This window comes from Tyto alba, unplaced genomic scaffold (genome assembly GCF_018691265.1).
Source record: "Tyto alba isolate M040663 unplaced genomic scaffold, T.alba_DEE_v4.0 Super-Scaffold_5, whole genome shotgun sequence".
NCBI lineage: Eukaryota > Metazoa > Chordata > Aves > Strigiformes > Tytonidae > Tyto > Tyto alba.
The window spans coordinates 8417862-8430462 of NW_024881326.1; the positions used below are offsets into that span (position 1 = coordinate 8417862).

The 12601-nt window shown below is 42.5% G+C and overlaps 1 protein-coding gene across 7 annotated transcripts in view; it reads right to left on the reverse strand.

Annotated features, from left to right (window-relative positions):
• Positions 1–12601, reverse strand: part of PASD1 (PAS domain containing repressor 1) — a 108598-nt gene that overhangs the window by 13046 nt on the left and 82951 nt on the right. For 6 of the 7 annotated variants that reach the window (XM_032996099.2, XM_032996101.2, XM_032996098.2 and 3 more), the window contains exons 7-13: positions 12022–12142; positions 10723–10836; positions 9939–10057; positions 9034–9116; positions 5223–5329; positions 2343–2490; positions 157–238 (exon numbers count right to left, since the gene is read on the reverse strand). In XM_032996099.2, coding sequence (XP_032851990.2) covers positions 157–238; positions 2343–2490; positions 5223–5329; positions 9034–9116; positions 9939–10057; positions 10723–10836; positions 12022–12142 — 774 coding nt within the window. The remainder of the gene's footprint in view (positions 1–156; positions 239–2342; positions 2491–5222; positions 5330–9033; positions 9117–9938; positions 10058–10722; positions 10837–12021; positions 12143–12601) is intronic. The other variant, XM_032996102.2, reaches the window with a different exon arrangement.

The window sequence follows — 12601 nt, forward strand, 5'->3', positions numbered from 1 at the left end:
AAACTTCTCAGGGTCTGCTTCAGTCATAACCCAGCTGAAGGCCTGGAAGGAGATGGGAGTAAAGGAGAAGGATGAACAGGTATCTTCCTAAGATTGGCAAGCAGTTACTCAGTTTGGTTTAACACCTAGTCATTCAACTGTGAAGGGACATGTTACCTTCAGAGAAGAGGATGCCAGTTCAATTGATGACTCTTCAAGGCCAAGATCTCGCCTTCTTTCGGCTCGAACTTCCGCATAACTAAAGAAATTTAAAAATAATTTAAAATCTGATGTTTCAGTCTGGATATTGTTTACTGTATGGTAACTATCCTACCATACAGGTCGCTATGGAGTTTTCACATTGAGTCACAAGCTTTGCACAGCACACACACACACACTTCTCACACACAAGGTGCTTAGAGAACTATCATCATACAGCCTTGCAATCTCTGAACAACTGCAGGTGCTGAATATTCATAGATTAGAAACAACAGGACAGTGGCCCAGTCCCACTGCACCCAGGACTACAGAGCCTGCATGATTAACTGCACTAATCATTCCAAGCACAAATGTAGACACTCCTTTGCAAATTTTGGCCCTGGACGCCTTCAAGCAAAACTAATCTAAAAGCAAAGTGCATTTGGTTACTGAAGACAAAAGAAGTGTCTTTGTCCTCAGTAGAATTTTTGTAATAAAAGAAATTCCCATTTTCCGTAATCAGGTAGAAAAATGATCCTACAGCTTCTGCGCAGGTAAACAGCCGTATCAAATGCACATACATTTTCTAACCTGCTGATGATCAAGATTCAATTTTTTGCATGTTGTACAGTAGCTCAGTAAGACCTAAGCCAGTGCCTTGGGGAGGAGGAGGTCAGGTCCCCTTTTTCTGAGGGTGCACACAGCATCGTGCAGTGTGCTACCGCAGAGTTAGCATCCAGTGGGTGCTCTGAGTATGAACCGAGGCGCAACACGAGGTTCACAAATCCCCAGGAACGTGCCTCTAAAAGTGTGGATTTGCTTTCCTTACTATTTTTTCTCTTAAATAATAAAATATTTACAGTAAACAATATCACATGATTCACCACTGGGATAAACTGGAGTTGTTTTAAAGATTCTTTGAGCATTTGTGGATCGTGGGCACTGAAAGATTCCAGAATTTAGGGTGCTGAAATATTAATGGACCATGACCTTTGTGGGAAGCAAGAGAAGTTGCTGAACTATACTCAGTTATATTATTGTTGTCAATTAATTTTCCTGAAATCATGTTTTCACTTGTGTGTTTCAATAATATATTCTAAACCTTAACTATATGAGACAGAATTAAATTTTAACATCTACTTAGTACAATATTACGATGTTTAACAGGCACTGGAAGCACAAAGAAGAAACAAGTTCATGCACAATAAATTCAGAGCTTGAACTGAAGCTGAATTCCCCGAAGGACAACAAGAGAAACACAACTCAGAAGCAACCTCTCTGTCAAACATTTGCTTATGGTAACACTTATAGTTTGTATCGGCACAGACAGCTTTAATCACTTACACCTGTTTAGTGGTGTAAGGTGTTCTCAGTCTGTTTCAGAATACAGAGAAGAATCCAAGTTTACTAGTGTTTGTTCTCCCAGATGTTTGGCAAGAAAAAGGGGAAACAAAAAAAATTCAAATTGATTCCTGACAGTAAATAAAGATACAGTGAGCAATATGTTTACTCAAGTTAATAGAGCAAACCAGTATGCCACTATTTTTTCAAGCCCTTCAGTAAATATATTTTCACTCTTTACAAATTCTTTTTTGAGATTGACAGTGGTAATCGAGCAGATTCCCCTCCAGAAGGTGCGTATCACAGAGCATCCCACACACGCACCTCCTTCCAGCATGGGTTTGCATCTGAGCACAAGCAGCTTCCCACTAGAGGGGGATCCTGGGCTGAATTTCAGTGAGGAATAAGGCTAGTAGGACAGCAGCTAACTTCAAGTCATAAATATTTAAAGCTCTGATCAAAAGGTTTTATAGGAGATATATGATCCCATTCACACCCCTAAAGCCCTCTGATTCTAAACAGCTTTAACTCTTCCTATGGCCATGTCATTGCTAGGGATAAAAGGGGAATGTAACATGCTGATATACTTGGCCAACAGTGGCTTCCAGGCTTTTGGCTCAGTTGCCAAAAAAAAAAAAAAAGAGTAATGAAAACATATTATGTTTTTCCCCATATTCCTTGTCATAATAGCTTTACAGAGTTACACACCATCTTAGCAAGTCAACATGCACAGCAAATATTTGGCTAATACAAAACAGAATTAGAAAAAATAATGGATGAGCACATGGGACATACGTTGTGAAGTGTTTGGTGCTTATTCCTACCTAACTACCAGGTGAGTGCAAACGATGAACTCAGGTTTGGAATTCCACTGGTGATAGGTGATATAGTAGTGTGTCTGCAGCCATATCCACTGCTGGCCTTTGGTCAGGAACCGATAGTAACAGGACTTTCCTTTTCCAAACTGCATCACTGTTAAACGCAAAAGAAAGTAATACATAGCAAATAGAAATTTCATGGTTCAAAGGCAAGGAGAAAAACCCCTCATTCCCTCTCAGTACCATACAGCCCCTCTTGCATTCTGCTACTGCACTAGAATGGCTCCTGTGGCTTTATAAACATGACGGATGATACACAACCACATACTGAGCTTTTATTTGGGTTCTTTTCTGATACTGATTTTCAAGACTGCACTTGGCTATTTTGAGATTGTTCTTATAACCAATAACTGGCATAACTATATAACTAGCTATATTCTTCTAACTTATTCATGGGCTCTTCTGAAATAAGCATAAATAACATAAATTAAACAAAGTATGGGCCTTTCACAAGTACATGAGAATGCATTTCAAAGACTGGGGGCTTGAAGTCAGGTTCCTAATAATGGCACAAAACAGTAAGATAGTGACGTTCTAGCAGTTTAAGTGAGAGTTTTCTTCTGAGAGATAACCAGAAAAATCTCAAGTGGTGTAATACAACTGGAAAATAATGAGGGGAACTACATTAAATAACCACATTAATTGTTCGTAGACTGCTGGAAGTACAAAAAGAAACATGCTCACTTAAAATACCTATAATTAATGCAAAGTAAAACACAAACGTGGTTTAAGCAAACCCATTTCACTTCACAGTAGGCAAGGTGCCTGCCCAGAGTGGTCAACCTGACGAACGGGAACTTATCAAACCACACCAACCCACGTATTTTTACTCACCTGCACACCTCTACTTTGTTAAATATCAGGACTAGCTTCTTTATCAATCCCATTAACAGCGCTGGGCTTTAGATGAAGCACTTAGGAAAGGTTTTCTGGCTAACATGTGGTGCTGGGGATCGCTCGGCAACTAGTCCTGGCAGAGATTTCCTGAAGCAACTTCTCTAAGTCGCTTTGCCAGCACCTTATTTTGTCCCCCTGCACAGTAAGATCAAAAGATCCTTTCCTTCATGTGTGTTGTGCAAAGACTCCCTTAATATATAAGAGATCTGTGGCTAGTAGAGATGTAGAACATAAATCACTAAATAGATTCTCTGCTGAATGATCTGACCCCATTCCCAATATAGTTAGCATCTATGCCAAACTGCACACATGTATTACCAAAAGGACATCATCTGGTTAAGTAGCTCACTTCTGTCTGAATGGTCTTTTAAGCAAAAAGCACTAGTAAATACAGTACTTGAAAGCAATTAAAATATTCCTTTAATACTCCCATCTACACGCTTGCTGCACCTGACACAACTTGTGTCTATCCCCTTTCACAGCTTCCTTCGTGTGCTCAGCCGGGCCACCCGTGTCCCCAGCACCTGTTTTGTATCAGCACTTTGCCTTGACAGGGCAGAAAAGCCGGCAGGGAAGTGGAGTGGGGAAACTTCATGCTCAGAGAAGTCATTTTCTCCATTCTCTACTTGGTCCCTCAGCATCTTACACGTCTAAGTGGTAGAGGGTACGTGGTTTGCAACTCAGAGACAAAGCAGCTTGTCTAGCTCCAGTGTGCTGGGGGCCTATGGAGTTTCTTGGTGTCCCTCCATCGCACTGCTCTCCATCTCAATTACAGCATCCTACTTTCTCCAGTCTCTGGGGTGTTCTCATTTCTTTTTGACAAAACACTCTCCTTTCAAACGGAGATAGCAGAGACACAAACAGACAGAGAGTTTGCTCAACAGGAAACCTATAAGTAATATTTCCTGGCAAAGTATCTGATTACCTAGATGCACTTTACAAAGTGCATAGTTACTTTTCATTACAGTGCTTGGCAATGCAAACCAGCTGGAGGACAGACCTAATTCTGGCTCAATATCTCAGCTTGAAGCACATGTAATAAAATGGAAAAACAGAGTCTCAGGGATAAAGCATCTCACATGCTCATCTGGTAGGAACAGCACACTGATTAACAGTAGACTATGTCTGCTGCCACCTTTTGCCCTTCCTCACATCAGCTCCAGCCTTCAGCAAGACATGGCTCTTCAGCAGCTGGCTGTACAGCCACAGTGCTCGGGCTAAGCGCTCCTGATGACCTGGCTTCTCCTGGGCTCTTGCAGGTTACAGTATCTCACCTTGCATGAAGATGAACTTCATGGACATTCTCTGGTGTTCGTACATCAGCCCGAACTGAACTTTTCTGCTTTACTTTCAGGACAACTCAAATACAGCCATCTTCACACACAGGGAATATGCATTCAGTACTTTTGTATTTGAAAAAAAAGAGTCTGAATCTCCAGAAGCATTTTACTAACTGTAAGTGAGGTTCACAACATCTAATTGCACAGGCAGGCAATCTAAATGCTGCTTTCAGAAGGCATTTTGGTGAGCTGAGCCTCCTGGCTGACTCTGGAGCCCAGGGGAACAGCAAGACTCCATGAACTGTGACAATCAACAAAAATCCCAGGGGTTGGGGCTGCCCTCACAACCTGGGGGCAGAGGGTGGAAAGTTCTGATGTCCCATTTATTAATCTCGTTTCACTCTCAGAGAACCTGTGCTCAGACAGGGTATCTGCCAATTTGGGAAACCTGCACAAAGAGTTCTTGATCTGAGTAAATTCTGCAGAGATTTAACTTCCCAGGTAAGCGTCAGCTATGACGGTCTGTCTTGGGAAGAGAGAATTCCCTCATGCCCCAGATACATATGCCTTTTGCGATGACAGTAAAAGGTTTTGCATGAGTGACATATAAGATCAAAGACAGGCATGCTGCAGAGGGAGAGGAACTTACAGTGTTCATGGCACCTAGCAAGAAGCTCCAGGTCATCTGCGTGGTAGTAATCATACCCTGACGTTCCCAGAACCTCAAAGGGTAAATATCCTATAATAGGTGGAGCCCTAGAAGAGAAGCAAAGGGCAGGGAGTGAGCATAAAATCTGATACTTCGACATTCTGGCAGATACAATGCAATATTAGCAACCAAAAACATCTCATACATTCACTTGGCAGGGAAATCAGGAGTGGATTTTCATATACCAAACGATGGATTTTCATATACAAGCAAAAAAAAACCAGCAAGGGAGAGGTAAAAATTGAGAAAATGAAAAGGAGTGTGTTTACTGTTTCATAGCCTATTCATTATGTGGGTGTAGAGAAAGGCATGTACCTATGCAAGTGACTCAATTCATGCTTGTGAGACACACAGCTTGAGAAATGCTATGGCTGTTCATGTGCATAATAACTTGGAGCTTGAGTAAAATTATCCAGTAGGTTGGATGTAAATGTCATCTGAGTAGTAACTGTAGAAGAAACAGTAAGTGGGAAGCTGCAGTGTGTCAGGACCAGCTTGGGTAAAAGAAAAAGTAAATGTTCCCATGGAAAATCTTGGGAAATTATAACCAGCAAAAATGTTTCTATGCTGGTAGTAAAGATAAGCATATGCATGTGGCTGATTTTAAGGACTGTTACTTCTATGGAAAGTAGACAAGGAAGCAAGGAAATATTTAGACTGGTACATTGCAATGACTTACCTGACTATTCTGTCAATTCTATACTTTCCATTTGCTAGTCAAAATATGAGATTTTTTTTTTTTTAAGCAGGTGTCCTAACAACACTGAGCTTATGCACAGCCTTCACTGGAGCCTGCTAGTTTATGATTATGAAATAACACTGAAATGTGTGGAGAAAACCTCTACTCCTTATATCAGCATGCCACCTTCTGTGCCCCAGTGCTCAAGTACACTCCTGCTTGCACCAATTCAAGCACTGCCCATACTTTGTGAGACAGGACTTGTGCTAATTTGGCTCCACCTATTTGTTTTGGCTGCTGGATGTGCTGACAGCATGAGGCTCACCTGCCAAGTTCAGCATGTTCCTCAGGAATAAGGCTGCAGTGTGTTAGCGAAACGGTTAATGTTTCAAAACAAGGGCAGTCTGAAGGTGTCACTGCCTATCAAACATGCCTCTCCCACTGCCTTTGTCTTGGGGTGTTGAGTGGTCCTCTTAAGGAAAGTGAATGCCATAAAGTACCCAAGAATATGAGCAAGATATTGTTTAAGTGTAAGTACGTTTGGGTTTGGATGGATCAATCCCAAGTCTTCTGGATATTAATGTGGGAAATTCTCCTGTCCTGGCTGAGTGACCCAGCTCCACATTTGTACTCTTGAGAGACATGGTGGGCATATATTATTCAATTAAAGAGAGCCAAGACAGGTCTATAGCCTCTTTCTTCCCCACAACCACGAGCAGTCTGGCACTAGGTGGGAAACAGGGGAAAAGGAAGAATAGCCAGAGATCTGCTCAGTAGCAGCCCCGGGAGGATCAAGGTCTGAGCAGGAGCTCCCAAGTCCCAGCACAACGGGTTGGTTGGAAGAGCCAGTCCTCCACGCTTGCTGATGGCAAATCTCTTGAAACAGAGTGTGCTTAGTACACAGTGGTCTCCACCACAATACGGCTTTATTTATTCAAATAACTTTTCATAGAGCACTGTGTTCCTTTTCCTCATGTGACCCAGATTTCTGTTAACGATGATAATATGTGTATTTATTAAAGTGTCCTTTCTTGCTGTCTCTTTGGCAGAACGCATCAGTGTCTCTCCTATCTTTAATGACATCCTTATATTGAAGACAATAATGTCTTTCAGATGCACATCAGATAAAACTTTTAAGCTGATCAGGAAAGTATTATGCTTTCCTGACTTCTGCCAGAATTCTTTAAATGAGAAAGCAACCTCAAACTGCTCCTCATCTGTCATTTGACAAGGACCTGCCCCACTTGTGGAACAATTTTAAAGGGTCTTGTTAGCTTAAGTTCCAGCCTTGAGGCCTACAACTTGCTGTGAAAATGGAAATGCACAGTCTGCAGAGAGCCTTTCAAGTGCAGTCTTTTAATAAATGAAGGGAAAATAAGGGGAGGACCACAGTGCAGAAGAGAAATAGATCATTATCCTAGCTGACAGGTTTTCTTTTACACATATTTACATGTAGACCCAGAATACAGATTTTTCCTAGTTTTCTAATGTTTATCCAGATCTATGGAGTGCTTTCTACATTATCTATCTTTATTCCAATTTATGTTCCCGTCATGATAGCAAAGGTCCTGATTCCAACTCACGCTGGGTACACCCTCTGCCCCTACTGACAGCACACCTCAGCGTCAGGCAGCGTGAGTTGACGCAGATAAGCAAGGAACAGCAAAATATCCAACAACGTGTCACACCATCCTGTGGACTATACTGGAGGGAGGTTTGAATCAGTGATTCCATGATACAAGCCACATGATCCCTTGCTCACTCCTGGGTCTGGGCTCACCACGCACACCCAGGGCTGTTGCAAACTCTGCCTCAGCATCTGCATCTGCTTAATTTACTCTCAGTAACAACAGTTTCCTCACCGGGGATATCAGTGGGACCAGAGTGGCTGCAAACACCTGGTGCAGGGAGACTCCTCTCTGTGTCATAACCCAGATTCATCAAAAGTCTCTGAGAGGTTTCAAAGCAGCTCCTGCTCGCTTTATTCACAGGAGCTGCTGGGACACAGCCCTCTGCAAAACCAGCTCACTTCAGACAGTGAAGTAAGGGGCTTAGGGCTCTTTTATGAATCTTAACATTAATCACTTGATTCTGAAAATGTGCATTATTGGACAGGCTAATAAAAGTTTAACAAGGTCACTTCAGCAAGATTTTGACAACATGACTAATAAGCTGACAGTACCAAACCACACAGCATTAACTGTAGGGCTGTCGCAGGGTCAGTTCTTCCATGCTTCAAGGTATGATGTCTGAGGTACTCATCTTGTTTACTATATAAATGCAAATTATTATTATTCTGTATTTGCTCTCGCTCTCTCGCTTTAAATGTACAGATGATATTTAGGTGTTTTTCCTCACAAATATTTTTCTTCCCCTACAGCCTTATTTACTAGTCTTCTATTTCTAGTAATAACTACCTTTGCACAGCTTGCAAAGGGAGGGATAATGGAAAAGGTAGGATTTTGCAATGTGCTTATGCATACGTGTCAAATACAGAGAAGTAAAAGAGTAAACAAAAACCTTCAGCTTCTTTTGAAAGAAATGAGTCCTATATCAATCAGCTTAATAAAGTGGTTCCAGTCTGTTTCAGTCACCAAGCTGAATCCTAGCCCACCATATGGCACTGTCAAAAACAAATCTGCCAATAAATAATCTAATTCACTGCTTTTTCTTTTATTTTTATAAATTCCATCATTTCTTAAGGTGAAATCAAAAGTTTGACACAGCAAAAGATTTAGAAGGATGCCTGGAAGCTGTAGCTGGAAAACAGAGGAACTAAACCAAGACAGAGAACAAAATCCATACTGCTCAGTTTTAATGACTTAATATCTTGGTGAAGTCAGACATTTTTCTAGACAATTTCCCACCATTTTATATCATTTTTTACCTGCCTAAAATATGGAAAAGAGCAAAGCATTTAAGGATGCCTAATAAGTTCAGAGTATTATTACTTACTCTGTTGTATTTAATTAGAGATATTCTACTTGGGATCTCGGGCAATAACTACACAAAGTTTTCTATTTTTAAACTACAGTTTGCTTATTCTTCAGTGACCAAAACCAAATCTCTTACCTGTGGTCCAAGAATAAAAACTTCCATTCCAAACTATGCCTCGATGTAAATTCTTCACATGGCTCTTCAACATTGCAGAGCTCCTGCAAAACAGTTGGCACATTCAGACACTTAATTCTATGAAATGACAAAAGGGGCCCTCTGTCAAGATCAGGGATACATCTTCTTGGCATAATAAACCCTAGTAAAATACAGTGCTTTTAAAGCATTTGACTTATTTTCCTCTAAGGAATGTGTAACCCTTGTTTTATAGCTGCATAAACTGATGAAAAGTGCCTGAATAATTTACCCTTGGCTGAATTTCAGAGCTAGGATAACTAGTCCAAGGGCCTCATCTTGCAGTTTGTAGGCAAAATTCCCCAGCTTTTTTGTAAGTATTTGTGTCTGAATACGGATGACAGCACCAGGTCCAGCCTCAAACCAAGCTGGCTAATGTTCTTTTGAGCAAGAAGCACCTACAGTCGTTACCGCTGTCATCGCTGCCCCGTGCTACAGAACACACAGAGCAGCAGAAAGAGTCCATGAAACATGATGTTCGCAGTGTTTCATGATGCAGGTGGCCTTCTTACACAGAGGAGCAGCGGGATGTATGCCTTCAAAGGCTGAAACTTTTCAAGCAGTTTAGCTGGTCACCTTGTATTGGTGCTTCCTGGGCTGACTGCTCGGAGACACCCCATCACACGGCTGCCTCTTCCCAAAAGCAATTCCTGCTTTATATCTTGTCATTCCAACGCATATTAAACTGTTTTTATCTCAACCCGCGAGTCTCCCTTTGCCCCTCCGATTCCCTCCCCGTTCCCAAGTGGGGGGAAGGTGGGTGAGCGGCTGCGGGGCGTTTAGCTGCTGACCAGGCTCAAACAATGACACCCCACACAAAAGGGAAGATGCAGTTGTAGAGCTCTCACCTTTAAGAACTGTGGTGTGACAAGACGAACAGTTGCTACAAGGCAAATCTGCTCCTCCGTGGCTGACCTGAAAGCTCGTGCAATAGCTGACTCAAAGCCATTACAGGAGGGTGTAGGCACTAGACACAACCAGACAATTTATTTAAGAAGAGGAAGGAGAGCTTTCTTTGCATGTTAAGACAGGTACAATGACTGATGAAACCCAAGCAACAAACTCCTCCTATTCACAAGGTGATGCCACACTGATACATGCTGATGTTATTTAAAGCATGACCCTTTAGGCTCCAAGTTACACATCTGTAACCGCCTAACCCTGGCTTGTAGGGAAGCTTCATAAGACAGCTCTGAGCAGCTGACAGTGTGCAGCTAGTCCCCTTGTCAGCCTTTCCCCAGCTCAATATTCACAAGATTCAAGATTTTACAGGTTTCTCAAACTATTTATCTTTAAAAAGTGTCATTTGATTGCCACAAGTGAAACAGAACAGCATATTTTACTGGTTATTTGAATAAGTAGGGTGCTTTACAATTGGCAGGAGGTCAAAAGGAGGTAGGATCAGTCTGGTATCACTTCTTTAAACAGAGCATGCAGAAGAGTGCACTCTTCTGACCAACAGTCCCCCACACACACTTTTATATGAAAAAAAAAAATCTCCAACATACCCACAGTTCATTCCACCCCTACTGATTCCGGTGCATTTTCAGCTGAAACAAGGCCTTTAGGAGGCTACAGATCAACACACAACTTAAAGGAGAGAGGTAGAGGTAGGGTGGAGCAGTAACTTACCATGAGTAAAATATTTAAAATCCACTACAAATTTCACATATTCATACATCAGGGGTTCATTTGGATCTAAGCTGCCTCTTGCTAAATGGCAGCAAAACTCTATTTGTTTTTCAGCTGAAATGAGAGAAAGAGAGGCAGGCATACACAATGTTACTAGAAGTCTGCACTTTAGCACACTCCATATATTGAATCTATCTAGGTGTTTATACTAACTCTACTGTTGTGGTACCTGAGCACACTCTGCTGGGATGCCCTTGATACCCGTAAGTAAATATATAACTACTAGGAGCAATAAACAGCTGGTTCTGCTTAAGGAAACATATTCTCACCCTTTCTCCCATGGTTTTATAGCCACCCTGCTACACTGGGCGTGAAGCCCTAGCAATATTGGTCAGCAGTATTTTCCCCTGGCCTCGTGCATGCACAATTTCATGCAAAGCTGTTAAGTAATATTGCAGTGCTGTGTTCTGGCATTGCTCAGTAAGACGCAGATCCAAAGGGCACTGAAGTCACCCTAAGCCTTTCCATTAATGGTGGAAGGCACTGTGCCAAGCTCTTAATCAGTTCTCTGCCCGAGGTCTGAACTCCATGGATTAGACCATGCGGACTTCAGCCGGAGGGAAAGCAACCCCAGGGCAGAGCACCAGCACGAGGGCTGCCCAGTTCTGGCTGATGCTTACGGGGCAGCAGAGCGGGGAGGCTACAGCTGCCCAGCCATGGCAAACCCACTGGGAAGGGGGGTTCCAACACAGGCTTGGTGAAACGTGGATGTTAGGAAGATGCCACTGGCCACTCTGGTGCTGGGGTCGTTTTCTGGAGGTGGGACAGCAGCCAGCAGCAGAGATACAGATGGACTGTTCAGATAGGAAGGCTGTTGCTTAAATTACACGTAGCGTTTCTCAGGTGTCCTGAGACATGCAAGCTTCCTAAGGAACAAAAACTCTGCCAAAACCCTTTGGGATTTCTCCTACCCTTCCTTTTCCTTCCCCCAAGCACCCCACTTCTTTCACGGATCAGTCCAGCATTCTGCCCTGTGAAAATTATCTAATGAGGGTGGCTTCACTGTTCTATGATGCAAAGCAGACAGTAAAACAAAGACTGTCCAAATCAAAGACCAAGTACTGGGAGCACATAGGAACATTACATGATGTGCTGAATTAAAAACCAGAAATACTAACTGTGGCAAAGCAGAAGTGGCAGACAGGAGAATTAAACAGCTGGAGAGCCCTGCGTGGGCTCCCCTGGGAGCTGTTCGCCTTTGGCAAATTTCCCTGACCAACAGACAAGAGCAGAGCTTACCGTTTAGAAAATCAGCTGCAACAGGATCTGTCATGAGCACATGTGGAGAAAGGAGCTTGTACACCTCACTCTGCTCCCGCTCAGGCAGAAAGTTTAATATATTTTGGTCCACCAAATCTGACTGATACAAAAGAATGCTTTGTCATGTTCAGCAGTACAGCCTGACACAACCACACGCCTTTTCATCCTGCAGCAGAGCACAGATGCTGGCAGTCTAGCATGGATGCTTAAGACAAGGAAGCCCAGTCAATCTGCAGATGGATCTAGAGCAGAATATAACCCTTAGGTTATTTAACCCCGGGGTTGCTATCTATTTGCAAAAGGTTGAATGGGTGCCAGACGCAGAGGTTGCCCTTCAGTTCAGCCAGATGCAAGCTGGAGAAGAATCCCTGGTACCACAGGAATACAACACAATGAGAAATATCATATCAGAATGAAAATTTTAAACATTTCCCTTTGGAACTACAAGATAGAAGTGGGAGAGCTCCTACTCACATCCTCCATTTGTCTTCTAGGCTGAACATCTGGCAAAATCAGATCAACCTGCAAGTATTTCAGTGCTGATAAACCCACACATCCT